The sequence below is a fragment of the Piliocolobus tephrosceles genome, chromosome 19 (genome assembly GCF_002776525.5).
Source record: "Piliocolobus tephrosceles isolate RC106 chromosome 19, ASM277652v3, whole genome shotgun sequence".
Taxonomy (NCBI): Eukaryota; Metazoa; Chordata; class Mammalia; order Primates; family Cercopithecidae; genus Piliocolobus; species Piliocolobus tephrosceles.
The window spans coordinates 40,312,188-40,339,443 of NC_045452.1; the positions used below are offsets into that span (position 1 = coordinate 40,312,188).

At 46.1% G+C, this 27,256-nt stretch overlaps 1 protein-coding gene across 1 annotated transcript; it reads right to left on the reverse strand.

The window, feature by feature from the left end:
- Positions 1-6,478: 6,478 nt before the first annotated feature.
- On the reverse strand, positions 6,479-26,182 carry ETS2 (ETS proto-oncogene 2, transcription factor). The gene is made up of 10 exons (XM_023191685.2): positions 25,745-26,182; positions 21,762-21,833; positions 18,734-18,845; positions 17,160-17,279; positions 16,572-16,772; positions 14,620-14,703; positions 13,064-13,285; positions 11,940-12,203; positions 9,729-9,847; positions 6,479-8,748 (listed from the first exon to the last, which is right to left on the reverse strand). The coding sequence occupies exons 2-10, from the start codon at positions 21,831-21,833 to the stop codon at positions 8,533-8,535; spliced, it is 1,410 nt and encodes a 469-aa protein (XP_023047453.1). The 5' UTR covers positions 25,745-26,182; the 3' UTR covers positions 6,479-8,532.
- Between the last annotated feature and the right edge of the window lie 1,074 nt (positions 26,183-27,256).

Genomic DNA, 27,256 nt, shown 5'->3' on the forward strand with positions numbered 1-27,256 from the left:
AACATAGCAAAAACACTTCAGGACATTGAGCTAGGCAAAAAAATTTATGGCTAAGACCTCAGAAACACAGGCAACAAAAACAAAAACAGACAAATGAGACTCTATTAAACTAAAATGCTTCTGCACAGCAAAGGAAACAATCTGCAAAGGGAAGAGATGCCCTTTTGAATGGGAGAGAATATCTGCAAACTGTTCATTTGGACAAAGAACTAATATCCAGAATATACAAAAACCTCAAAGTCAGCAGTAAAAACAACAACAACAAATAATCATCGTATTAAAAAGTGGGCAAAACATGAATAGACATTTATCAAAAAAAGACATACAAAAGGCTAACAGATATATGAAAAAAGAAGCTCAACATCACTAATCATGAGAGAAATGCAAATCGAAATGCAGGGTAAAGGGGACACACGGTTGATGGGAGTGAAAATTAGTGCAGCCACTATGAAAAACAGGATGAAGATTTCTCAAAGAAGTAAAAATAGAACTACTATGTAATTTACTTAGTGTTAAGGCATATATGGGCTGTGTTGTGTGCCCTCAAATTGATATGTTGAAATCCTAACCCCCAGAACCTCAGAATGACACTGTCTTTGCAGGTAGTTTATTTACAGAGGTAATCGAGTTAAAATGCAATAATTAGAGCTGGCCGTAATGCAATATGACTGGTATCCTTATAAAAAGGGGGAATTTGGACACAGAGATGGGCAAGTGACATGAAGAGACGCAGGGAAAAGATGATCATCTACCAGCCAAGGGGAGAGAGGGCTGGAGCCGACTCTCTCCTCACTGCCCTCAAAAGGAACCAAACTTATAGACACCATGATCTTGGATTTCTAGCCCCCTAACTATAACGAAGTTTGTGACACTTTGTTATATAGGTAGTCCTGGGGAATTGATACAGGAGACAGGGCATGGGAGGTGATGACCACCAGGAGGAGCAGAGACAGACAAGGTGAAGCAAGCAAAAGGAGTGGTGTATGTGTGTGTGCGCGCACGTGTGCGTGCATGTATGCACGTGTGTGTCAGTGTATGAGTGTGCATGTGTGTGTGCATGTGAATACATGTGTGCACACGCACATGTATGTCTATGCGTGCCTCTGGATGTATGACTGCACACATGTACGTGCAGGTGGGTTGTGTGTGTGTATGTGTGTTCTTGGGATCCTGAACTGTCTTAATCCCAACTGCAGGGCTGATTTACAGAGACACTGAAGCGCATGTGACCCCGGCCCCATCACAGTGTTGGGTAAGGTGATGCCCCGTGGCTTCTTGTTGTGATGCAATTGCTGACATGCAGCAACCAGGAGCAACTGGTTATTTTGGCTCCAGCCACAGACATCGTTGAAGTGCTGGGCTCCGAGCTTCTCCCTCTAGGTAGCCTCCTGTGCCGTTGCTTCTTTCCTCCTGCGCCGCTTCACTAGGAAATGGCTTCCAGAAAGTGTGGACAGCCTGGCTTCCAGTGATCTGCAGATTCCCAGAGGCTGACACTGAACCATGGTTGGGATTTGCTCTGGGGTCCATGCATAGCTTGAGAAGACAGAAGCCCCAGGGTGTGCAAATTTGACCCAAAATACAAGTCTGATTGCTGAGGACCTGAGAATTAGAAATGAGATGCTAATTCCTTAGGACGAGCTTCATCCAGAGGGTGGGAAGGCGAGGCGCACCTGCAGCACTGTTGACAACTACCAGGGTCACGCGGAAGCCAAAGGAGGGTGCCTTCTGAGGGAACGTCTGGCCACTCAGCTGAGCTCCAGCCCTCTGAGCCCTCCCCTGTTCCCAAGCCACAGTCTGCATCTCAGGCACAAGGGATCAGGGACCACGGATGAGTCAGGATAAGCCTCTCCAGTTTCTCTTTAGGGGGTTCACCTCTCCGAGCCTCAGTTTCCACATCTGTAAAATGGGCATAGTAAAACCAATCTCCCAGGGTCACAGGGAGGTGTAAATGAGATGACAGATGAAAGTGAGCTTTGAAAATGGTGCCGTATTTCCCAATTAACTAATTAAACGCTTGCACTGCAATGAGAAAGAACCTCTTTCAGAACCAAATTGGGTGGAGTTTACCAGCAAATCATAAAGGTATTTCTCATCATGAACTTTATAGGTTACAGCAGACAAGCAATCTTTTTTTGCTTAAGAGTTCATTTTTTCGTTTACTTTTCTTCGTTCGCTCCCACCTCCATTTTCTGTCCTTCAACCAACCCACCTTCCTCCAGGCCTCAGTCTTTCCTGGATCTGCGCTTCTGACCTTGTGCCACTCAAACACACACATGCGTGCCGAGCCCCAGGTCTACGTCTGAACAGTATGAAGCCATAGACACAGAAACAGCTAGCAGGAGTCAGATGTGGTAATCCTGGGCAGTTTTGCCATCTGAACATGACTTCGAGAAATGGGGAGGGGACAGTTACTCAGAGCACATGGAACAAAGGCCATGTCAATTCCAGTTGCCAAGATGTCATCACCTCACCTATGACCAAAAATGGTCTTTCCTCTAATGTTAAATTTCAAGCAGAAGTCACATGTCCAAACTCCGCCCAGGAGTTACAAAAGAGTTGCACAATAAGGGGTTTCCCCCTGCCCTGCTTTGAGACTCACCCTTCAGTTTTACTCTTACAGAAAAGACGATTAACATCTGGCCCAGATTATGAGATTTTTGTATCTGTTTGAACTCAACTAGTTGCCACCGGCTGCTGTACACGAGGGCTGTGTGTCCTTTGGGTAGGAGGTTCCTGGATAATTTAAAATTCAAATCAAGGGCTGTGGCCTCTGGTTTGTGGAAGGAGGAACTAGAAATGGAGGAGCCCCTAGATAGCATCTGGGGCAGCATTTATAATGACTTCAACCAAACATGACAGGGTTATTTTGGCCAGAGAACACCACCAGAAAACAGAAGACCAGGGTTTGAGTCTTGGTTCCGTTAAACACTTGTTTCACCACAGAACTCTGCCCCTGGGTTTCTTCTGATGAAAATGGAGACATAATTGTCCGGGAACCATATTTTCTTTGCAGACCCCCTGGCTCAAACACATCTTCCTTGGAGTGCTCTGCTCAAATAGCACCCCCACCCAGGTTACTGACTTCACACAATCTTACACCCCCAATAGATCAATCCCACCACAGCCACCAATGACCTGGCTTCATGGAGGGGAAACTGAGGCAGAGAGTGATTAAATTGCATGCCCAAGGTCACAAATAGTGCCTGACAGACCCGGTGATAGTGATAATACAAGGTCCAGATGCAAACCACAAGAAATCCTCCTGTTAACTTGCTTGATGTTTCAGGGGAGGTGATGGGGCAGCTTGCTCCCTCCACCTCTTGCCTCAGTTCCTGCTCTACTTTCTATGGCCCCCAAGCTCTGCACCCCTGCCCAGCAGCCCCATTAAAGCCTAAATCATTCCCTGTGACAAGTGTCCACCATGTGGAGTTCTGGAGCCCTGTCAGAAAAGAAAGCTGGTAGGGTGATATAGGGGAGAGCCAGGACGTGGGGCAGGACTGATGGGAATTTAATTCTGCTTCTTCCCCACCATAGGAAAGGCGGGCAGGCAGGCCACACAACCTTATCTCCGCCCAATCTCAGTTTTGAAGATGTTCAGAAAAATGATTTCTCTAAATACTTATTTCCCTTTCCTTTCCTCTTTTCCTCTGAGTTTCAGAAAAATTGTGGCAAGACCAGGTGCAGTGGCTCATGCCTATAAACCCAGTACTTTAAGAGGCCAAGGCAGAAGGATCCCTTGATTCCAGGAGTTTGAAACCAGCCTGGACAACATAGGGAGACCCCTTCTCTACAAAAAATTTAAAAATCAGATGGGTCTAGTGGTGCATGCCTGTAGTCCCAGCTACTCAGAAGGCTGAGGTGGGTGGATCACTTGAGTCCAGGAGGTTGAGGTTTCGGTGGGCCGTGATCATGCCACTAAACTGCAGCCTGGGCAACAAAGCAAGACCCTGTCTCAAAAACAAGTGGCAAAATACACATTTTTTGTTTCCTACAACAGATTTGGAATTGGACTGGAGCATGGAAAAGAACAAAGAAGGATGGCGGGAAAAGGGCTTTGAGAGTATCCGTTTCACCCTGTGTGAAGGAACTTTTCTTTATCGTGCAGACTAGACAATTCTTTTTGTTTTAAATAAGAAATGCTTCCTCATTACCTGGCTATGAAAAGGTCAGAAGACTGGAAGCACGGACACTGGATTCGGGAGCCCAAAGGCTAATTTTCCCTACTTTCGCTTCATCCTCCTGAGGTCCACTACTTTTGCTCTGTGGGAGCCTCTCTTCTTTCTAGAACAATTCTCAAAATGGGCCCCACAGACTCTGAGGTCTCTGAGACCCTTTCGGAAGGATCCTCATGGTTAAGACTGTTTTTACAAGGATACAAATCCATGCTTGACTTTTTGACATTTGCTATGATGGTACAAAAGCACAGATGGTTTTGCATTGTAGTGCTGAACCAGAATCACGTGAACCGGAACAGTTGCACTAAACTGTACTGACAGTCACTGTCACTGCACTGTCCACCACCACCATGCACTTGCAGAAAAAAAGAAAAAGAAAAGAAAAGAAAAAAGAAAGTTGTTTTTTTTTTAAACACGGAGTCTCACTCTGTCACCCAGACTGGAGTGCAATGGTGGCATCTCAGCTCACTGCAACCTCCGCCTCCCAGGTCCAAGTGATTTTCCAGCCTCAGCCTCCAAAGTAGCTGGGACTACAGGCATGCACCACCGCATCTGGCTAATTTTTGTATTTCAGTAGAGATGAGGTTTTGTCATGTTGGGTAGGCTGGTGTGAGCCACCACACCGGGCCTCAGGAAGACTTGTGATGAAGCAGTAAAAACTAATTTTTACTAATGGAACACACATCTTTTTAATTTCTGTGTAATAAAGTGGAAAGTACACGTAAAGAACTGGTCTGCATACATACTGAAATAGGTGATTGTTCTAAGGAAATACAGTTGTGTATTTGAGTTGCAAGCTAAACTATCCACTCTATTCATGAACATCACTTTTATCTGAGAGAATAACTGGCAAATTATTCTGATTTGGGTATTTGGCTGGTACTTACTCATAAACAAATAAAGTGAGTCTGTCGCTTCCGCCTCCCACCACCAAAATAAACTTAGGGATATTTGTTGCTGATTATAACATTTGAGGTTTCAAGTGAAAATTTGAATTTTAAAAAAATGGTATCCACCACTGTGAGTTTGATAGATTCCCAGTACTTTTCTGATGTGATTTGTGGTGATATTAAGTAGTGTAATTGTTTAACATTATATTTTGAAATGTGTTAACATGTTGAAGCAGTATTTTCCAAATGACCCGTGCAAAATCATACACAGGTAAAAGATCTACTCAAAGTGCAAGGTAGACCAGTGGAATTTAATGTAACCTTAGGAAAGTTCATTAATATGATTTCATACCTGAATTGCAACTAAGGAGTTATACTTTGTTAAGTTTTGGCATAGTAAAGAAAGAATATCTACAGTTATCTGAAACAGCCTTAAATGCTCCTCCTTGTTTCAGTTACCTATCTGTTAGGCCGGATTTTCTTCACATCCTCTATCAAAATATATGTGAAGAGACTGAAGGCAGGAGCAGAAGAATCCAACTCTAATACTAAACCAGACATTAAGGAGATTTGCAAATGTGAAACAACGCCATGCTAACTTTTAAAAAAATAATTACTTTTCACTATAAAAAAATGCTGTTAATGCCAATATGGAAAATTATTTTTAAATGAATTCTTTTAAAATTTACCTTAATTTCTAATATGGAAATCACTGATAGATATAACCAGTAGAGTGCTGGTAAATGTTTAACAAGCAGCACTCTGGGGGAGAAAAGGCCCTGACTTGTAGTATCTGCCGATTCCCATGGTGTAAATACTCTCATCATGCCCCATCTCAAGCTACCTTTACTGATGTGGTGGTGGGAAGAGACATGTAGCTCTCGGGAGCACACAGTGAGCTGGCTCTAGCACACCAATGAATATAACCCACAGAAGCTTTTTGGCATACTCACTAATTTTGAAGCATGTAAAAGAACAAATTTGAAAATAGGTGTCCTAAGACCACCATCACCTTACCAATGTCAGACTCCACTGAGGGGACAGAGTGTTCTCTCAGTTCCAAAAGTACTTAAACCTCAAATTCTAGTGTACTTAATATAAACATCCTAGGATCTCTCCTCAGTTATCTCTGCCAAGCTTCTGGCAAAGACATTTGAATCTTTCTATTATAACACCTTCTTAAAAGAATTTTTTGCTTTGAAGGAGTACTTTTTGGGAATTCTTTTAGGAAGCACTCAGAGTTGATTCCAATTTGGGTTGTGGCTTCTAAGTCACTTGTATATAAACCAGTCAAACAGACTTGCCGCTTGACGATGGCATGTTTTGGGTAGAGAATGGATCTGGGGTTAACATCCTTCCTCCAACTCCTTCATGATGGGTGTGGAGAGGAAGAACGAGGACTATCACAAGGAGTTTATATAAACAAAATACTTTATTATTGAGAGAGTAAAGGCCCAATTACAAAATTTTTATACTTAAGATCTGTTTATTACCATGCCAATGGTTTATAAGGACTGTAGTTTCCGTAACTATTAGGTCGAACCCCATGAAACTCCTTCTTTGTAGATAAAAGCCAGTCTAATATTGGCAATTTCACGTGGTTCAACCTCACATACAATGAGCCAATGCCTAGGATTCTTTTGGCAGCAAGACGTTCCCAGTCACATGTCTGTTTATATTATAAACAGATGTCCGAGTGATAAATACGTCCCACTTGAGAAAAACATCCTGTGCTTAAGTATACTGGGAACGGTCTTTTGTGGGTATTTAGGCATCGCAGCTCTGGCTTTGCTCTTCCCAGCTTGCCCGGCCACCCGATTCCTCAGTTGCATCACAGGAGGATTTTTTACAGATGTCAGCCACCGGTCCAAGGCCACACAGCTAGTAAACAGACAAGCCCGTCGGACTTTGAAACCAACTTGACCGGGTCATTTACAAAGGCCAGGAATACACATGACTCAGGTGCTCTTTTGAAATGACTACAAAAGTCTCCATCTTGATCAAAACGTTTTCTCCAAATGAACGGCTCTGATGCTTTCTCTTTCCCATCTTAAGTACCCGCTCTGTGCCTCAGAATAGTCTGTGTCCAAGAAAATAAGAATCACGTCATCTTGCTGTGGACACTGAGCAAAAAGGAGGAGCATGCTATTAAGATGGTTTGAGACACACGAGTGCACAAAGATGGAACAAACTGTACTTGGTTCAAGAGGTTTCATCGAGACCCCCATCACCCCCCATCTTTCAGCTCTGTACAGTAACTTTAACTTTACATGGAGCTGAGATAAAAATAAAGCTTTCTTACAAATTACATTTTTTTTCCAGTGAATTACTTTTGCAGTAAAAATAGCTGCTACATAAATCCCTCCTGATCTCTGAAAAGGAGTTGCATATTTCCAAAAATAGTATTCTTATTTTAATCATACAGAAGAACGTGGAGCACAGGAAGGAAATGGCTGGGTGGTCAGGGAGAGGTGAGCTGTTGGGAGAAACACAGTTAAACTAAAAAATAAAATCCATTTTGTGTATAAACTGACTTAAAGGCATGCAGAGAAGTGGAAAACATATGCCATTTGTCAAGAAAAATACTGCTTTATAGCTTTTACTTTACAATTAAAGGAGAAAGCAGAGGCCAGATATAACCCCAGATAATAACATTTAAGTTTCTTATAAAAATTCCCAAATGTACAGTCCTTGCCAGACAACCAAGGCAAGAAAACCCCCAAAAAACAAACAAAAAAAAGCACAAAAAGCAGGGATGACCCCCCCATAGGCCTTATCCCTGTAAGTCTATTAAATGTAAATAATACATACTTTACAACTTCTCTTAGTCGGCCCTTGGCAGATTAAATCTTTGCAAACTTCCATATGTGCTACTGACAAATGAAATAAAACCTTGGATGTCTGAATTCTTATTTCAAATACAGTTATATAATTATTTTAAATTACAATATACAATTTCTGTTAAATAGAACTGTTAGGGGATTCTGAGAACAATTATAAGATTATAATAATATATACAAACTAACTTCTGAAATGACATGGTTGTTTCCTTCCCACCCTCCTACCCTCTCAAAGAGTTTCTGCATTTGCTGTTCCTGGTTGCAAAAGGCAAAGGAAAATCTAAAAATAGTTTGTGTGTGTCCCCGACATGCTCGCTCCTTTGAGAATCTCAAGCCAGAACCATCCAGTCCCACGGCCTGCCAGGCGCCAGGATGGCTTCCAGGTGCCTCTTTCTCGACCATTTTCATGTAAAAGCACTATGAGTAGAATCAGCTGTGCCGTCGCGGCCACAAGCGAGGCAGCCTGGTCAAGAGGCGTGGTTTGGGATGCAATAAGGCCACTGCTTCTTGGCGACTTTCCTAGACGTTTTCAATCCTGCCTTTCCTGGGTCCTCGGAGCAGGTGGTCAGGATGGGCTTCCCACTCAGTCCACCAGCCTGGGGCTGGCTCAGGGCGGTCCTGGCGACCTCAGTCCTCCGTGTCGGGCTGGACGCCCAGGATGGCGTGCAGTTCCTCGGGTGTGAACCCCAGCAAGTTCTGGAGGTCGCATACGAAGCGGTACACGTAGCGCTTCCCCGACGTCTTGTGGATGATGTTCTTGTCGTAATAATAGCGTAAGCCCCGGCTCAGCTTCTCGTAGTTCATCTTGGGCTTATTTTTCCTCTTTCCCCACCGGCGGGCCACCTTTGGTGAACACGGATGGAAAAGAGTTAAATTCAATTTGTCAGTGAAGAAAAAGTGAATGACATTCCTCCCTGATTATGATTCTGAGGCACATTCACCCTAGAGAGAACTTGACACCTACACAAGGTCCGCAGGAGGATCTTTTGAGTACCTAGGAGTACCTCTGAGTATCTTTGAGTACCTATGGCAGGGGCACTGTGTCCCCACGGGGCAGAACCACTGGGGAGCGAGGTCCCTGCTCTCTGGCCCCAGCTCAGCAAAACCTCCTGGGAGCCAAGGGTTCAGAGCCAGGAGGGTCCCGAGACAAGGGAAACGCTGGTGTCACCCACCCTCCAGGATTCTGTTCCAACTACTGAAGTTAACAGGTGCCGGGTGGGATTCTGAGCTGCGTGATATACTCATTCCCCAATGCTTGTCTCCCAAGGGAACTGGGGGCGGGGTGGGAGTGGTGACAGATTATGCTCTCTGGTGCCAGAGGCCAAGGGCTTCTCTCTAATGCTTTTCTGGAGGGGTTGGTATCCCACCTGTCCTTGGCCTTCTCCTTTAGACAGGGCTCCTGGTTCTAACCCTGCAGGGCTGGGGTCAACGCTGCTGGGCTCAGCTAAGGAGCAGACAGAAAGCCGGCTTGGGGCCACATGAGGCTTGTTCCCCCAGTGGACAAGGACAGCCTTCCTAAGGCATTTTCAGATGGTTGGCAGAGAACCTCAGTTCGCAGCTTGGGCCTCTTGATCAGACAACTGATCAAGACAGTGAAATCTGTGCAACGCCCTTGTACGAAGCATACCCAGAAAACACTATACACATTTATCTACAAAGCATGACTCCACTTCCATTTTCCCAACAGTCAAGGATGCCTCACGTAGAAAGATTCTCATTAGTACTGGTGAACCCTTTTTTTTGTGCCCAAAGAACTGAGTTTTTGAACCCAACCAGGAAATCAGGTTTTCGAACCCAGAGATTTCCCAGGGCTCTGGCCATACCTCATCGGGGTCGGCGAGCTTAAACTCCCATCCGTCTCCAGTCCAGCTGATGAATGACTGGCAGGATTTGTCAGATAGCAGCTCCAGGAGAAACTGCCACAGCTGAATGGGTCCACTTCCTGTGGGGAGAGGGAGGGAGATGGATCATACCTTTCACAGATGTAAAATACAGCAAGGCTTCAACCATCCTAATTGTACGTGCTGACTTAGGAATACAGATCCAACTCTCTGAATGGGGTTCCGATGTGACACTCAAGGGTGGCACTCAAGGTGCTGGTGACAGTACTGAGTGTTTTAATGGGATGGGGCTGGGCACCAGATGTGAGTTCCTCCTCCGCACTGCCTACTCCTAGAAAATAAGGTCACTAGACGAGAGACGAGACACCCTTCCCCTTGATTGCTAGGCTTGTTCTTTCTGGAAGACAGTTCAGGGCCACCAACTCTTGGCATTAAAATTCCCCATCTGGTTTAATTGTTCCTTAGGTAAAAACCTTCAAGGTTTATTTCTAGAAACACCCAGTGGGGCAGAGATGGGGGTGGCTGAAGGGGTGTTTCGTCACAGAATGAGGCGTGTCGTACGTGGGATCCCATGCCACCTTCCTGCCAAATGATCATGTGTAAATTGCTTAATGTGAGCCCGGTTTACTCAATAGCCACGTGGGGTCACATTCATTGCCTCACAGCCTCTGTCTGGTGAAGCATGCAAAGCAAGTGTCAGGGTGGTCCTGTTCTAAGGAGGAGGGGTAAGATGCGGCTCAGAGGCCAGGTGCCTTGCCCTGGATCACACATCCGTCACAGCAAAGAGGAGAAAAGCCTAGATCTTCTGATCTTAAGCCCAACCTCTTTCTACCAAATAGCTCTTCCTCAGAAACGCAATGGCCATTATCAATAAAACTTTGCTGTAAAGCACGGGACAGGCATTCTAGAACCAGAGCTGTGTGACTACCGATAGCTGTCTACCTGTGAGCCAATTTCCCCATCTGTAAAATGGCCTCATACCACCTCCATGCCAGGCTGTCCTACAGACTAGACTGTATGTCTACTTAACCACAGAGCTGGCAGTCAATAAACAGAAACTTATGTTACTATTAAAATGAACCACACTAACGTGACAGCTGTTTATTCTTCTCAGGCCCTGCACTCCCAATAATGAAAGCGAGAATAGCTTTCACACACTCTTTCCGTGTACTTTAATACATTTACGTGGCTGGTTGTTCTTAGACGACAGGAAAAGAATGAATGCCTCAGTATCTTTATTTTAAATGTATCAGTTTTTTTAAGTTAGGTAATTTCAATCCACAGTGGCTCCATATGGTCAAAAAAAAAAAAAAAAAAGCACATTTAAGGACACATGAAGCCAGTGAAAACAAAGCTCCAGTATTTTCGCTAAAGTACTGGAAATATCTGTTTCTTTTTTTTTTTTTTTTTTTGAGGCGGAGTCTCGCTCTGTCGCCCGGACTGGAGTGCAGTGGCCGGATCTCAGCTCACTGCAAGCTCTGCCTCCCGGGTTTATGCCATTCTCCTGCCTCAGCCTCCGGAGTAGCTGGGACTACAGGCACCCGCCACCTCGCCCGGCTAGTTTTTTTTTTGTATTTTTAGTAGAGACGGGGTTTCACTGTGTTAGCCAGGATGGTCTCGATCTCCTGACCCCGTGATCCGCCCGTCTCAGCCTCCCAAAGTGCTGGGATTACAGGCTTGAGCCACCGCGCCCGGCCGGAAATATCTGTTTCTAAAAGCAGCTTTAATATTTGTCCTCTGCCTAGAATAGCTCTCACCCAAACCTCAAAAATAAGAGTAGATAGATTTTAGAAGCAAGAAAAGGTAAACAGTGCCCATATTATTTGAGACTGGCTCTGCTGCCCCTCCCTAAGCCAGTTTACATTCTTTGATTCTTGGAGTGGGTGAGTCAGAGCTGAAGACTGCATAGGCCACGCCCCCTGCTCCAACTACTCCACAGAACGTCCCAGGTGGAGGGCGTGGCCTGTCGATTTTCATTCACTCCACGGAGCTCTGTGTACATGAAAATTCCACCCAGTGTGGCTTTTTTCGAATTCAGAGATACAGTAAGCCATGCATAAAACATGGAGTGTAGAGCACTTGTGTACCTAAGCTTAGAAACACCCTCGGTGAACGTGGTACTGTGGCTCGAAAGGAAACAAGGGACAGGACCCAGGAGACTGGGTGGCCAGGCTCCCGGAGATCCACACGCACCTGTGAAGCCGGCCAGCACGGCTGCAGGTATAACTGGTTTGCCTTGCTCCACCGGGTCACTCCTCTCTTGGATGTAATCCTTGAAAGACATGGTTGGCTTATTGAGGCAGAGAGACTGGCTGCAGTCATCTTCGAAGCTCTCGAAGGAAGGAACCCGTTGCACATCCAGCAAGGACGACTGGCTGTTCCAGGACTGGAGGAGGGAATCTGAGCTCTCGAAGCTGTCCGCACCATTCTCAGGGGAGTCATGGTCTTTGGGCGTCCCTGGCAAAGACAACCAAGCACATACTTTGATTCCTCCAGGACACGGTTGGTCTTGGGCACGACCACAGCATCACCAACCACTACCAGTGCAATCATGCACCTGCTGGTGTAGAACCACTCAGACTTCTCAAAATGCTCTCTACTCAGGTGCCTATTCCTTAGGGTAACTATACTACACAAATCCTATCTTCCATCAACAGTAGAATGAATAAAATTCTTATAGTGGAATACTATACAGCGATGAAAAAGAACACATGGCTGCTACATCCAACAACATGCATGAATCCCAGACCTCATGATGAGTAAAAGACAAATACAAAAGAAAACATACCGCATGATTCCATCTATGTAAAGTTCAAGAAAATCAAAACCTAACCCATGATGATAAAAGTCAGAATGGTTCCCTTCTGTGGGGGGATGATATTGATGGCAAGGGGTACGAAGGAACCGTCCAGGTTACTGGAAACTTCTCTATCTCCATCTGGATGGTTGTTACATAGGTATACATACGTACACAAATTCAGCCAGCCACATGACCTGAGATTTGTGCACTGTATTTATGTTACATCTCCATAAAAAGAAATGCCCCATTCCTGCATCACCACCATAAATATCCCAAAGCGTGGAGAAGTCTGGCTGTGAGAGCAGGGACTGTGTTTTGTTTACTCAATGCCTGCAGTACCTGGGCCAGCACCTGAAACATATTAGGGGTATGCTTGTTGGAAATCCACTTAGAACGTGGGCTCTGACCTCCTTCTGTAATGGCTGAACCCAGGAAGTATTTATTAAGAGGTTCCTGACGGCTCTGGGGTTCTCAGAATCAAACCAACAGCCTTGTTGAAAGATGCTTCCAATCTTACCAGAATTGTTGGTGAGCAAATTCAAGTTGCTGCCTGGGAAGTCCTGACTGACAGAGCAGTAGGTGACGCTGACGGAGCTGAGCCGAGACTTGGGGAACATCTGAAACTCCTGCTCAGAGCTGAGTACGCTGGGTGTGGAGGCCGGACACATGCTGTCCAGGAGGCTGCCTTTGGGGTAATTCTGTGTCTGCATTCCGTAGGGCGTCTGCTCTGTGCCAAAACCTGGGACAGAACAATCGGACGACAGAGCTCTTAAAGTCAGTATTACCACAGTAACTGACCCTTCAGAGCAAGTCACAGGTGAGCACTCCGCACACTCCAGCCCTCTGCAGAACCTCAGTGGAGACCCGGCCTTTGGTGGGGGTCTGTCACCAAGCCTTCTTCTCAAACCTTTCGTCTTCTCCACCAGCAGCCCTTTGCCACAATGACTGCAGCCTTTGTAGGCAGGACTCAATGTTCCTATTTCTACAACCCTAGTGCTTTCCTGGGACCCTCAGGAAGACAGGGCTCACTGGCTCTTGCAGCTTCCGAGGAGAGTGAGGCTCAGAGAGACCAAGTGATGTGTCACGCACTGTGTGATGCATAAGGAGCAGAACCAGGCCGTGAACCCTGTGTGCTGAGGCACAGCCCATCTGCTTTCTGCTCCTTCATCACACTGCTCCTGTCTCTGCTCACTGCAGAATAATGTATTTTCTGGAGAGGGAAGGAAGCTCTCTGACTCTGATTCAGGCTCAGGCAGGCACAGGGTGTCTCACTGTACCACGTTCAGAAAGACCCCCTGAGCAGGAAGCCCCCAGTGGGGCGGAGAGGTGGGCTGCACTGGGTCTCAATGGTGGAGCTGGGGCCAGAGAGAAAACACTGGGCCGGACCAACACCACCCAAGCCTGCTGTTCCGAGGAGCCCTCCCACGCTGGCCTGGCCAGACCACGTGTCCTCCCCAGTACCAGCAATCGGAAGAAAGGACCTAGATTCCATGACAGCTCTATAAGCTCCCAAGTTCAAAGCCAGTTTACAAATTGCTTCCCACACACTCTGTGCCCGCCGCCTCTTGTTTGCTACACTAGACCAACAGGTGGTGACTGCGGTAACCAGCTCACTTCGTTCTGCTCCTTGCTCTAAGAATTGCCTGGACTAGCACTAACAGTGCTGACCTATGGAAGATCGTGTGAGCCACTTAAGCAATTGTGAATGTTCTAGTGGCCATATGAAAAAAGCAAAAAGATACAGGGGAAGTTAATTTTCTTATTTTACTTGGCCTCATGTAGCAATTATCATTTCAATATGTAATCGATACGTTAAAAATTATCAGGGAGACATTCTATATTCTCTGTTTCATACTAAGACTTCCAAATCTGGTGCGTATGACTATACTCTTCATACACATCTCAATGTGGACCAGTCACATTTCAACAGCTTATAGCTCAACCACCCACGTGTGGCCACCATAAGAGACGCACACAGGTCTAGGTGGCCCCTTAGGAGCCTACAGCAGAGAGTCCAAGTCTACTGGGAAGACTGAAGACCAAGTTCTTAAGGGCAGAATCAGTCGGACTGACCTATTGTATTGCTGTTAATCCAATGAGGAACGGAGGTGAGGTGCGAATTTTCTTCATATTGATCTTCTGTCTTTTCTTGGTTTTCTGAAAAGCAGACACAGGAGACGTAAGATGGCAGATGTAGGTGAAAACTACACAAGAACAAACTGACTCTCTGAATTCCTGTGAGATGATAATTTTAGAATGATGACATGCATGGAGTGCTTCACATTGAATCTCATGGTGCTCCACGCCCCTGCCTGCCTTTTTCAAAGAACGAGAGAAAGCAACCCATTTTTCTAATTACTAAAATAAATTTTCCAAAATGAATGATGTCATTGGCAACATGAAATTTTCTATTGCAAAAGGTCCAGATGGTGTATTGAATTCATTCATGCATTCAAGAAACACTTAAGTGTTTATGAAATGCCATCTGTACCAGAGGCTGCATACAGGAAATTAATGAAATGGATGGTGTCTGCCCCCGTGAAGCTTACAGTCCCACTGCTTCCAAACCTGCATGCTTCCCCAGGGTGTAGGAGGTCTCCAGGGCTGTGGGAGTCTGGGATGGCTAACTGCCCAAGAACTTTGGAAGGGAAAAGGTTTGTGCACCGTGTACACATACTTAATACAAATATATTACTAAGTATACGTGCGCCTGGAAAAACCCAAACACACACAAACTCACAGGCCCGAGGAATGGCAAAACAGGCCCAATTTGCCAATGAACAGATCACCAGAAACTTGGTAGAAAAGCCCTGTCCAAGTTCAGAAAAAATGAGGGTCTTTAAAAATGAGTTTCCCTGGCCCTCAGAAGCCGTAACTAAAAAAAGTTAGCTGTTGAATCCTAGGTGGTTTTGAGATTCTGAGTCTATAGTTGATGCTGAAATTCAGTGTGTTTAAAATCAGTCAGGTGAGGACTAGTTCCCTGAATTCCATAAATGTGCTTTCTTTTCTTTCTTTCTCTCTCTCTCTCTTTCTTTCTTCCCCTCCCTCCCTCCCTCCCTCCCTTCCTTCCTTCCTTCCTTCTCTCTTCCTTTTGACAGAGTCTCACACAGGCTGGAGTACAGTGGTGTGATCTTGACTCACTGCAACCTCTGCCTCCCGGGTTCAAGGAATTCTTCTGCCTCAGCCTTCCAAGTATCTGGGATTACAGGCGTGTGCCACTATGCCCAGCTACTATTTTTGTTTTTTGTATTTTTAGTAGAGACGGGGTTTCACCACATTGGCTAGGCTGGTCTTGAACTCCTAACCTCAAGTGATCAGCCTGCCTTGGCCTCCCAAAGTGCTGGGATTACAGGTGTGAGCCACTGCATCTGGCCTTCTTTTCTTTTTTAACTCAATGTGTTTTAAACATTGGTCTCCCTGCTATTTTAAGTTTTGAATCAAGACTTTCTCTGTATTTGGTGAGATTTCTACTGATCAATGGCCAGTTTCTGTACAATACGATAGCATGTAAATATGTATCAATTTCTCACTTGTTTAAAAACATACCCCGCCCCCCTCAACAATCCTCAACATCCAAAATACGTTCCATTTGGACGTAGGAAAATTTACGTAGAATTCATAGGGTTTATGGGAGTAAACTCTCCCTTTCATTACAGCTGCCGTATCTTTTAGCTCTGTAAGGTGAGCTCAGAAGACGTGGGAATTCTTGCCTGTCCTATATATCTGAGTCAACCTGGACTCCCGTGATGAATACAGCCAGCAATAGAGAACAATTTAGTGACTAAGGCTACTGCCTTGTGGCTATACCTGATGCTATACACACACACACACTCACATAAAGTGGGATAAAAATCTATAATCACTGCCATATATCTGACTCACTTGAGTGGCATTTTGAGGCAAGGTACTCTATGTCATTACAAGTGGCAACCCTAAGGTTGAAGAACACCCACGTGACTTTCCCAATCAGTCTTCCCGGCCACAGCTCATCCTGGACAAGGAGAAGCAAGACATTCAGCTGGTACCTTTGATCATTTGCTCCAGATGTTCCCAGAGAATGTCACCCACAAAGTCAGGTGCCAGCTCCAGAAAGCGTTCCTTGCCAAGGTTACACAGCACCTGGCCATTCATGCCGAACCTCTGAAGATTCACGTTCACCAGACTGAACTCATTGGTGGCCCAGAGAAGCCACTGGCATACTTGTTGCTCACTCCACAGCCAGGGGTCTACCAGGAGAAAAGAAAAGATAGAACACGTGAGGTAAAAACAGTGGAAAGGTAGTGAGACCACTGTCATCCCTAATTTATGCACCAAGTCCCAACATATACCAGAACCCACGAATGAACAAGACACCACGATGACACGTCACCATTCTGCCATGACCAGGCACATTCCAAGACACCAGTAACGTGTCCTTCTACTATATATTTACTGAATTCTGGATCAAGTCTTCGGTTCACTGGGGTGAAACAGAAACTGGCTCAGGTTAACGACATCTATGCTACTCTTTGCAGAATACCCCAAGCAAAAGCTTAACAAACAAGTCAAGATCAAACAACTGCTCTCAAGCTGGTTCTTCTCACCCAGTGCAGGCTCAGGAAAGCAGTACTTACTTTTTGGAATGCCGAGGCGCCGCTGTTCCTTTTTGAAGCCACTGAAGGTAGCTTTTAAGGCTTGACTCATCACAGCCTTGCTGCACGGGGTTAACAAAGGCAACTCGCAGTTGGCCGAGTCTGGAAGGAAAGCCCCCACGGGGACATCAGGACTTCAAGTTGGTGATATCAGGTGGAGGTTTAGGAGACACATCTTAGGCATTTTGAGTTTTTGGAAAAGAACAATTTTGATCTCACACCTTGGCATGATTCCTTAAAACAGCGTAACTATTAACAAAATACTTTTCTGACTACAATTGAGAAAATATATGTCTCAGAACTATACTTATTAAAAAAAATCATAAAACTCAAATTTGATTCTATTTTGCAAAGCGTCACAAAGCAGTCGTGCGGAGGGAAACCTGCTAAGTCTATTTTAAAATTGTAGGCAATGAAAAGAATTGCATGGTTTCTGGTCAAAAGGCTGAAGGGACTGTATCATTTGGAAGTTACTTCAGTTAAACTAGGCATGGAGCTGAGAAGTGAGTGTGACATGAATGTGCCGCACTTAGCCCGGTAATGGAACCACACCTTCCGTTTTTATTGAAAACAATCTTCTGCAGACACCCGCAGCAATTTCAAGAATGATAAATGGCTGCCATGCAGTGTTACGCGTACGCCAGCGTGTGCGTTTTAATTAATTTTCTGGTCTGTATTCTCGGCACCTACTTCATATGACACAGTCTTCTCTGGCACGTTTCCAACTAATAGCTGTGTCACAGTAATTGTGCGAACATTATCTGACGTGCTATTCCTTTAAGAAGAATAAACAATGACACGAAGAACTACAGAAAGAAATACAGATGGGTGAGGATTACAAAGAACAATGTGTTGCCCCCAAAACTCATGGCAGGGGAGATGATTTAACTAATGATGCAAACCCAAATTACAAGTTTGGGTGTGTGTTTTTTTTTTTTTTTGAGACTTTGTCTCGCTCTGTCGCCCAGGCTGGAGTACAATGGCCGGATCTCAGCTCACTGCAAGCTCCGACTCCCGGGTTTACACCATTCTCCTGCCTCAGCCTCCCGAGTAGCTGGGACTACAGGCGCCCGCCACCTCGCCCGGCTAGTTTTTTGTATTTTTGAGTAGAGACGGGGTTTCACCGTATTAGCCAGGATGGTCTCGATCTCCTGACCTTGTGATCCGCCCGTCTTGGCCTCCCAAAGTGCTGGGATTACAGGCTTGAGCCACCGCGCCCGGCCTGGGTGTGTTTTAATGTCTACTCTTCCGTCTGTTTTCCGGGGCAGATGAGGGAGATGAGGACCTGCTTGCTAATGTTGAAAACATCCAGGGGTGACAGCTCAGGGGTTCCCTGCAGTTTTCTAACAGCGGCTCACTGGGGGGGCGTCTGGCAGTCAAGACCTCAGAATCCACATCAGAATCACCAAGTTGATATAAATGAAAACCTGCCTTCTGGTTACTCATAGCAAAGATTCCAGATATCAACGTTTCTCGCTTAGGAACTGTCATCTCTTTATTAACAGGACTACTTAGGAAAATCAGGCACAATTTGTCAAGTCTGAGGAACAAATTACCATGAGAAATGGAATCCAAGCCTGTCGGCACTTCTTGCAGTGTTTGCTCTTCATTTAGAGAAGGAAAAACAGCAAACAGGGACCCATCAAAGGTGTCAAAGGCTGGCTGGCGCTGCAAAAACAGATGGAAAAGAAAATGGAAATACAATAAATTGATTTAATGACCTATTGTAAAAGTGGTCCGTGGGCAATCCTTCCAATATGCCCTGTTTCAACTGGCAATTTTGAAGCAAACATGGAATCCACCAGTCAGTCCTCAAAACAGACTTGTAAAATGCTCAAAGTGACTGAAATGATTCTATTTTACTGTGGATTATTATTATTATTTTTTGAGACAGAGTCTCACTGTGTCACCCAGGTCAGAGTGCAGTGGTGCAATCTTGGCTCACTGCAACCTGCACATCCTGGGTTCAAGCGATTCTCCTACCTCAGCCTCCCGAGTAGCTGGGACTACAGGCACCCGCCATCACACCTGGATCATTTTTGTACTTTTGGTAGAGACAGGGTTTCACCATGTTGGCCAGGCTGGTCTCAAACTCCTGACCTCTTGTAATCCACCCACCTTGGCCTCCCAAAGTGCTGGGATTACGGGCATGAGCCACGGTGCCCAGCCACTATGGATTTATTTAAGTAACCTCACACAGTCAGAGTGACTGGGACTTTATTTTAGTGGCCTAATCCACTTAAGTTAATATATTAAATACACAAATCTAAAAATAACAGAATCTTAAAATTTTGTCAAGAGGAGCCTCAGAAACCCCTTTACCAAACACCTGACCCTCCTGTTACATCGAGAAAAATTCAGTGAGGCTGTGTGTGTAAGAAAAATGACCCTTGACAAGGCTGTCTGAGCACAATGCAGTTAAAAGGCAAATGACCGGATAAAAACTCAAAGTCAAACAATGAAATACACTACTTTATCTTTGGAAGCATTTATTTTGAAATGTTTGCCATGAAACAATTTAATTGAAAGTAGAGATGCTTTTCCACATCAATTCCAATGGTTTGGAAAATAGTAACACATGACAAAATTCCTTACCGTTTCATTTTATAAAAAGTAAAGTGTCTTAAAAATGAACCCCCACTCCCCGCTCCCCGGCCAGGTGGGGTGGCTTATGCCTGTAACCCCAGTACTTTAGGAGGTTAAGGCCAGAGGATCACTTGAGCCCAGGAGTCCAAGTCTGCGGTGAGCTACGATCAAGCCACTGTACTTCAGTCTGGGCAACAGATAAGGACCCTGTTGCTTAAAACCAAAAACCAAAAACCAAACCAAACCAAACAAAAAAAAAAAACCCAAATCACCTACTAAGGGGAAAGATTTCCAAAGGAAATAGATTTAAAGTTAAACTAAACTATCTGCAGAAGAGGAGAGACACATAGAAAGATAAAACCTTACACGACGTCGATTTCTGATCATCTTACATAATAACAGTTATGAAAGAAATAGCTTTTAATATAAGACTCGTTTGTAAGTAACAGATAATGTCTGGATTCATCATCGCCTAAATTGTTGAGGAACACGTGAAGAAAGACTATATTTTTCCAACATAAGCTGGAAATCCCATGTTATGTGTAATACAATGACCCATCTGTTGAGTCATCAATAAGAAAATGTGTAACACATTTACAAATAAAATTGGTTACCCGTTTTCTTTTTACAAATGCAGAACAATGAATGACGCATTACAAAACAGGGCAGGCAGAGGCTGGAGCCCAGCCCAAAAAAAATCCGAGTCAATAATGACCAACTGCCTGAGATCTACCAGGAAAACCAATCCATCGGGCAAGTGCAAATTACTCATCTGGATTTATAAACTACTTTAGAGCAGAGTTAATTTTGATGAAACCTCCAATAAACTTTTAAAGTTCCCACAAGCATTGCCGAGGCGACGAAGAAATGCCTTTCCTAACTGTAAATTCTATTTTTTTTTTAAAGCCAGGAAGCCAAAAGACAATACAAATCTGTGCTTCCTATTTCAACACATCAATTTCAGCAACGACTGTTTCTCTTCCATATCCAGAAACTGCATAAGCATCGTCGAATTATTTGAATATAATTATTCAATTATTTGAAGCATTTTTCTTAGGAGTGTGGTTTCAACTTAATACCATGATTTCTTGTACCACTTCTGCCCTGCTTAAAATGTCTGGCCAAATCAAACAAGCAAACTCACTAGGCTGAAGTCTGATGACCTTTAGAATGCTGCAGAAAGGACTGCGCTGAGTTTCAGCTCTTTGGGTCACATCAGACAAATAACCTCAATAATGACATACAAAGGAAAATGTCATATGCCAGAGACGTACATCATCATCATGCAAGACGCTAAGCTTTGAGGAGGCCAATTTTAAAATCATGCTTCTGAAACATGTTTACTACATAATGCTGAAAACAATCAAATCTTGCTGTCATATTTGGAGAAGACAAGTGGGAAATTACCAGTTTGTGCTACTCAAGAATGTTCCCAAAAGGAATGATGACAGAAGCTACATAAAATGTTTATGCAGCAGAGAGGGCGCTTTCATTTTTCATCTGGTTTTTGCTTTAACATAAGTAGGCCTGCTTGTTCTCTGCACCAGTAACAGGCTACCTACAATTCCATGGCTGCTGCCCTTTCTGATAGGAGCTGCAGCGGTTGGGTCTGTCTGCCTCTTCTCTCTCATTTCAGTTCTTAAACAGCTTCCCATCCATCAGGGAAACTCCTGGGTAAACAGAAAAGGCAGTAGACACAGCCTCTCCAGCTGTTTTATTGGGAGCTATAGGATTTTCACCTGGAAGGAGCCTCAGAAAACAAACTATAAAGGCCTTTGGTTTCATATCGTGGAGGAGAAGAACAATACACATCACGATGCCCATTCTGCAGACCAGAAAACCGAGGCCCAGAGCAAGTAAGCAAATAGCCTATAGTCACACAGTCAATAAATTAAAAAGCTAGGGCTACAATCAGTTTTCTGGGACCCAGGCCATTTTTTTCTTTCCTCCTAGAGATCGAGTTTTCCAATTAAAAAAAATTAAGACTTGCTCACTCACCTTGAGTGTCCCTCTGTAACTGTTAGCCACAGGGGCTACCTGGTCCATATTCTTGATTCCAAAATCATTCATCTTCGAAAAAAAAAAAAAAAAGAAAGAGTCAAGGAGGCTAAGGATTAAGTACACTAAGAACTCATCATTGGTGGCATCCAGACTTGATCCTGGCTGTTCTGCAGCTAACAGGTAATTCCAAACTGAATGCAGGGAATTCTTATTTAAATGGCTGTCCTCACAAAGGTCTCAAGAGGAAAGCATTTCTCAGTATCACAACGGGATATGCTATTTTGGTGACTAAATAATAATGCTGATTCCCCACTCAACTCCACTTAGATGTCACAGAAAAAGTCACTTGCCGGCTGGCTAGTCAGAGCCTCCTTGCTGGGTTAACAGGGCAAGAGGGCCTGAGTCAGGCTTCTCATTCACATTTCCATGGTCAGCTTAGGTGAGCACTTGGGTGGGTACAGCGGGGCAGTGGGCCACCTCCTGTCTGCTCTGGACACAATCCGCTCAACCTGAGAGCTTCGGGACAGCTGCAGGGGGCCATTTCCAGAGACAGGAAAGGAGTCCAGAAATCCCCCCTCTTCCCTTCCACTCTCCAGGCTGTGAGAAAGCACACGCCTAGGGAAGGGATCAAAGGGAGAACTGAAGACCAACCCCCTTACATGGTCCCAGATCTTCCTGCTTTGAATACAGAGCTCAAAATATTTCTGCTTTGTGTGTTGCTTGGCTGTGCACTTCTTCAAGAGGAACTGATTCCAAGCATGGATCTGCCTTACTTCCTCTGACTGAGTCGTAATCTTCTACTAGGCCTGGGCTAAGCAATATGGTACCCACTTGTCATGTGTGGTTACAGAGCTCTCAACCAGTGGCTAGTACGAATCCACACATACACACTAGCTCTCAAAGACTTAGTGGAAAAAAGTAAAAAGCTCAATAATTTTTATACTTACACAATATTTCAAATATATTAGGTTAATCCGAAATACATTGAAATCAATTTCACCTGCTTTACTGTTTTTTAACATGGCTATTACAATGAGGCTTGTAATTGGACAATGCCATAATAGACTGAAAACTTATTTGGGGCTCTAAAATGTTACTGTTCAGCCAGGTTAAGTTACATGTCGATAAGAAAGATCCTTAGACAATAGAGTAACTAAAATTCATTTTCAGAGACCTTGGGTTAGCACTGATGAGTAGCCTTCACCTCTAGGGCGATTCCTTGCCCTCCCAGGTTCATGGCTATGGAACTGAAGGCTGGTAGCAAAGCTCTAAGCCCAGCTCCATAGCCTCCACTGGGTGCTCTTATCTGTTTACAACTGAGAACTTCAATTAAGACAACATTCAACTGATAGAACTTACTGGATGTGGCAAAATAACATATGCGCACAGAACTATTTAATTTGCGTTTATTTTCTTGTTTTCTCTTTACGATCAACATTATGGCTAAAGCAGACCTTCCAAGAGCCCTGCCACCCAACACACACCCAACACACACACACACACACACACACACACACACACACACACACACACAGACCCCTCTTGGCTAAAAGGCAGCAGGTGAAGCCAGACGCATCAGAAAATTCTGTTAAAACCCTCGGAGTGCAGGTAATGATCATGGTAGCCAACAAAGGCTGGTCAGCACTGGCAATCAATAATAGTCCTATGGAAGGACAGAGAAGGACAGCAGTCTTGGATCCAAAGTGGCCGCATTCACTCAGAATCTCCACTTGGTAGATTATGTCACTTACATTCACTCAACAATCAATAGTGTCTCCTACTGATGGCTGCCATTGCCAGAATGCCTAGTTACTCAGAGCTAAGCCCCGTGCTGGGGGGCCATCCACTCCTACATAATTGAATCTTCCTGCATCCCTGAGAGGCAGACGTCATACAGTGAAGCAACAGAGGCCCAGCAACACGGACAACCTGCCCAGGATCCACATAGCTACCAGGGGGGCCACCATGGGGCAAAATGGAGATTAAACCCCAGTTGAGTATGGTCCTAAATTCTGAGTCCTCCACACAGTCCTCTGCAGGGAGAACATGAATGATGAGGAATGGACCCTTCCCCAACCCATCCTGATATTATCAGACCAGGCCCTTCTCACTACTCCTTCCAATGTGAAATGCTCCTTCCTCTAGAGCTTTATGTCATCTATCTGCATGATATAAGCCCTGGTACCTGTTGATTAAAGAAATAAGCCTCAAGCAGAAGGGCAAAATCATAGACATCTTGGGTGTTGCCAGTTATCCATCCAGAGCCGGATGGATCAGCTCTTTTTCTTCCTTAGGCTTGCAGACTGCTTGCTGACTTGATTCTGTTTTTCAGCTTCTCTGAGATGGACAGAAAATAAATGTGGAAGGCAGTGGAAAAACTCTGCCCAGCTTTTGTGTACAAATACCAGGAGAAAAGGCAGCCTACCACTCCCACATAAAGAGCTGTAATTACTAGCTACAGAATAGAATTCATTTGTTGTCCAGCTTTTAATGAGTTTTGTAAAAACCATGCAGAATTAAAGTGCTCTACTAAATGGTTTCAGGCAGACACACAACTAATCAAATTTAAGCTTGCTTAGTTTACTCAACAGGGCTTGTTAGGTGGCAGACAAGCCAAGTTTTTCTGCATAAATCAATTTCAAGTTTGGTGTTGCTGATGGATCGCTGCTTTTGAACCAAAAAAAAAAAAAAAAAAAAAAAAGATAAAGGGCAGAAATGTAACAGCTGAGAATTTAAAAACAAGGAGAATTTGCCTGACAACAGTACCCTTATTGGAACAAGAAATCACTTATGTAAGATTATTTTGATAAATTTGAAAACAAAAAAAGAAACACCACAACCTTGTAACACACATTTGAAGGTAGTTTGCTTTTTTCGCCCTGAAGGCGATCAGTTTAGAGAGATGAATGACTAATCCCAGAAATAAGTATCTGAACATTTCCCTGCGGATGGTCGGTGCTAACATTTACTGTACTGCGCTACTACTCAGAATTTTAATAAAGCTTAACGTGGAGATTTATCTCCCTGATTGGTGGTGGTGTGGGCAGGCAGATAACGCACAGGGGCTTCCATTGTATGGAACAAATATAATCTCTTACTGGTGAATTAAAACAAATTACTCCTATCTCCAAAGGGACTGCTCATTTCTTTACTTTGTAAAAAACTAGCACGTCAACTACTATTTTAGGCTATCCTGAAATTGAGTACAGGCTAACATAAAAGGTCTTCTGCCGTAAAAAATAGAATAGGATAACACACACGCAACCCAAACACACACAAGCAAACGCTCAGTTACCCCTTCATTCAAAGGCTGTGTGAACGAGAAAATAAAGGCAGCCCAGCGCAATCAGATCCCATTTCCGACAGGTTCCCCATGCTCTCCTCGCAGAACCGAGGGGTCCCCGTGCCGGGCCCTGGACGCGGCGGGCAGGTGACCATGACACCCCGCGCCCCGCAGGTTCCCGCGGTGCCGCAGCCTCCAGGTGTCTTAGGCGCCCCAGATCCTCCGGGCCCGGCGCCGCTCCAGGAAGTCACCCTCAAAGCCGGGGCGCCTGGCCACCTCGGACACCCTCTCCTGTGCCCCCACTCCCGTTCGCGAAATCATGTTCGCCGGGACACCCACTGGGCAGGACCCCCTACCAGGCCCGCGTTTCCTTGTAAAAACAAAAGCGAGCGAAACAGGCCAGCGCGCCCTGGCCGCGTCCGCGGCTCGGCGACCCCCAAGACAGCGGCCCTAGCACGCAGAGACCCCGGCCGACCCCACCAGCCCCGGAGGCCACTCCACAACCGGAAAACGAGCCGGTGCGGAACTCAGACGCGCGCCCCTAGAGTCCTCGGAGCAGCCGCCACCCCAATCTGCACCCCCGGCAGCGCCCCGAGAGCTGCATGTCGGTGCCTGCCACGACCCCGCCCCGGGCCCCGGGTGACCCTCCCTGGGACTGGAGCCGCGCGCCGGCCGCTCTCCGGGGCCCAGCTCTTACCGCGCCGCTGCGGGCAGGGCCGGCGCGCGGTCGGGACAGTGACTGCTCAGGGCCCGCGGCTGCTCGGTGCGCGTCGGGCGAGGGCGAGGGCGAGGGCGCGGGCCAGAGACGTTCGCGGAGGCCAGACGCAGGCCGGGCGGCTCCGGGAGCTCTGGGCTGGAGCGACACCTCACTCGTCAGTAGCTGGAGGAAGTAACCGGCCGGTCCCCGACGCGGCGCGCTCTTCAGGAGCGGGGGGAGGAGGGAGGAGGTAGGAGGGACCGCCGAGGGGAGGGGAGGGGACGGGAAGGGAGGGCAGGAGGGAGGAGAGAAGAGAGAGGGGAGGGAAGGGGAGGAGAGAAAGGAGGAGGGGAAGGGAGGTAGGCAGGATGGGGAGAAGCGGGAGGAGAGGGAAGGGGGCTGCAGGAGGGTTGGGGGAGCGGAGGGAAAGGAGAGGGAGCGCACGAGAGGAGAGAAGAAGAGGGCGGAGGCGGCGAGGGAGCGCGGGGCGGAGCTGGCTTCTTCCGGTCCAGCCTTCCCTCCGCCGCCTGCTGTCACTCGGCTGGGTCCCTCGCCTGCTGGCCCTGAGGCCCGGGGACCAGGGCCTCGGCCCCACGTGCGCGCGAGTGTGCGCCCTGGGAGCCGGGCGGAGACTTCCCGTGGAGCGCTCGGCGTCCTCCCCAGAGCCAAGGCCCTAACGCCAAACCTGCCTTTGGAATTCCGCAGGGACCGAGCAGTGGTGCTGGTGGCACCGAGGGGCAGCCGGGCTTGGGGAATAAGGCCCTGAAGTTGAGCCGACCCCATTCTTGAACCTCCGAATGGGTTTAGGACTAATGATCATTCTATCACAAAAAGGCTCCAAATGAGGCGCTGCCTGTAGAAAACCGGCCCGGTCTGTGTCCCTGAGTCGTGGTGCTAATCCGCGCTGCTCCCGGGAAACCCCGATCCCGCGGGAGTGGCGCCCTCTGGAGCTGAGCGGTGCCCAGATAGTGACCATCCTTGGCCGCGCTTCCCTCTGGGCTGGGCACTCCACGCACATCATCGTCACTCTCGGACGACTTATGGCTCCTACTTTACACAGGTGGGAACTGAACCTTAGGATGAATAACCTGCCAGGTCAGATCAATGAAATTCACGGTGGAAACCTGAGTTTATCTGGCTCCCAACCCATGGCCAAAACCACCCCCCACACCGTGGTTTCCATTTTTATCAGAAGGTGCTTGAGTCCATGGCTGTTTAGACTCAGGTCACATGCTCAATATTTTGCAGGAAAGTTTAGATTCCTGAAGTTGTGGATGAAATAGGAAAGCCCAGCTTAAGCGAGGCCACGGGGCTGAAAGCTGCTCACATCTCAAGGACTGCGGCACCACCGGGAAGGGAGAGGAATGGCCCAGCTTCTCCGTAACTCAGGGTTCTCGGTTTCCATGGCGACTCTGGGTCTGGAGTTATCCAGATAAATGAGATATCGGTGCACCTTAATGTTTCTGGGTCCCTGAAGGTCTCCAGGTATCACCGTGGCATGAGCCACAGTCA

What these genes read in the sequence shown, in the direction of transcription:
- ETS2 (XM_023191685.2), bottom strand. Translation starts at nt 21,833, where the DNA reads ATGAATGATTTTGGAATCAAGAATATGGACCAGGTAGCCCCTGTGGCT. An exon ending in GATTAACAGCAATACAATAG is followed by an intron (nt 13,286 to 14,619) that starts GTCAGTCCGACT and finishes GTTCTGTCCCAG; the next exon opens with GTTTTGGCACAGAGCAGACG. An exon ending in AGCTCGCCGACCCCGATGAG is followed by an intron (nt 8,749 to 9,728) that starts GTATGGCCAGAG and finishes TGTTCACCAAAG; the next exon opens with GTGGCCCGCCGGTGGGGAAA.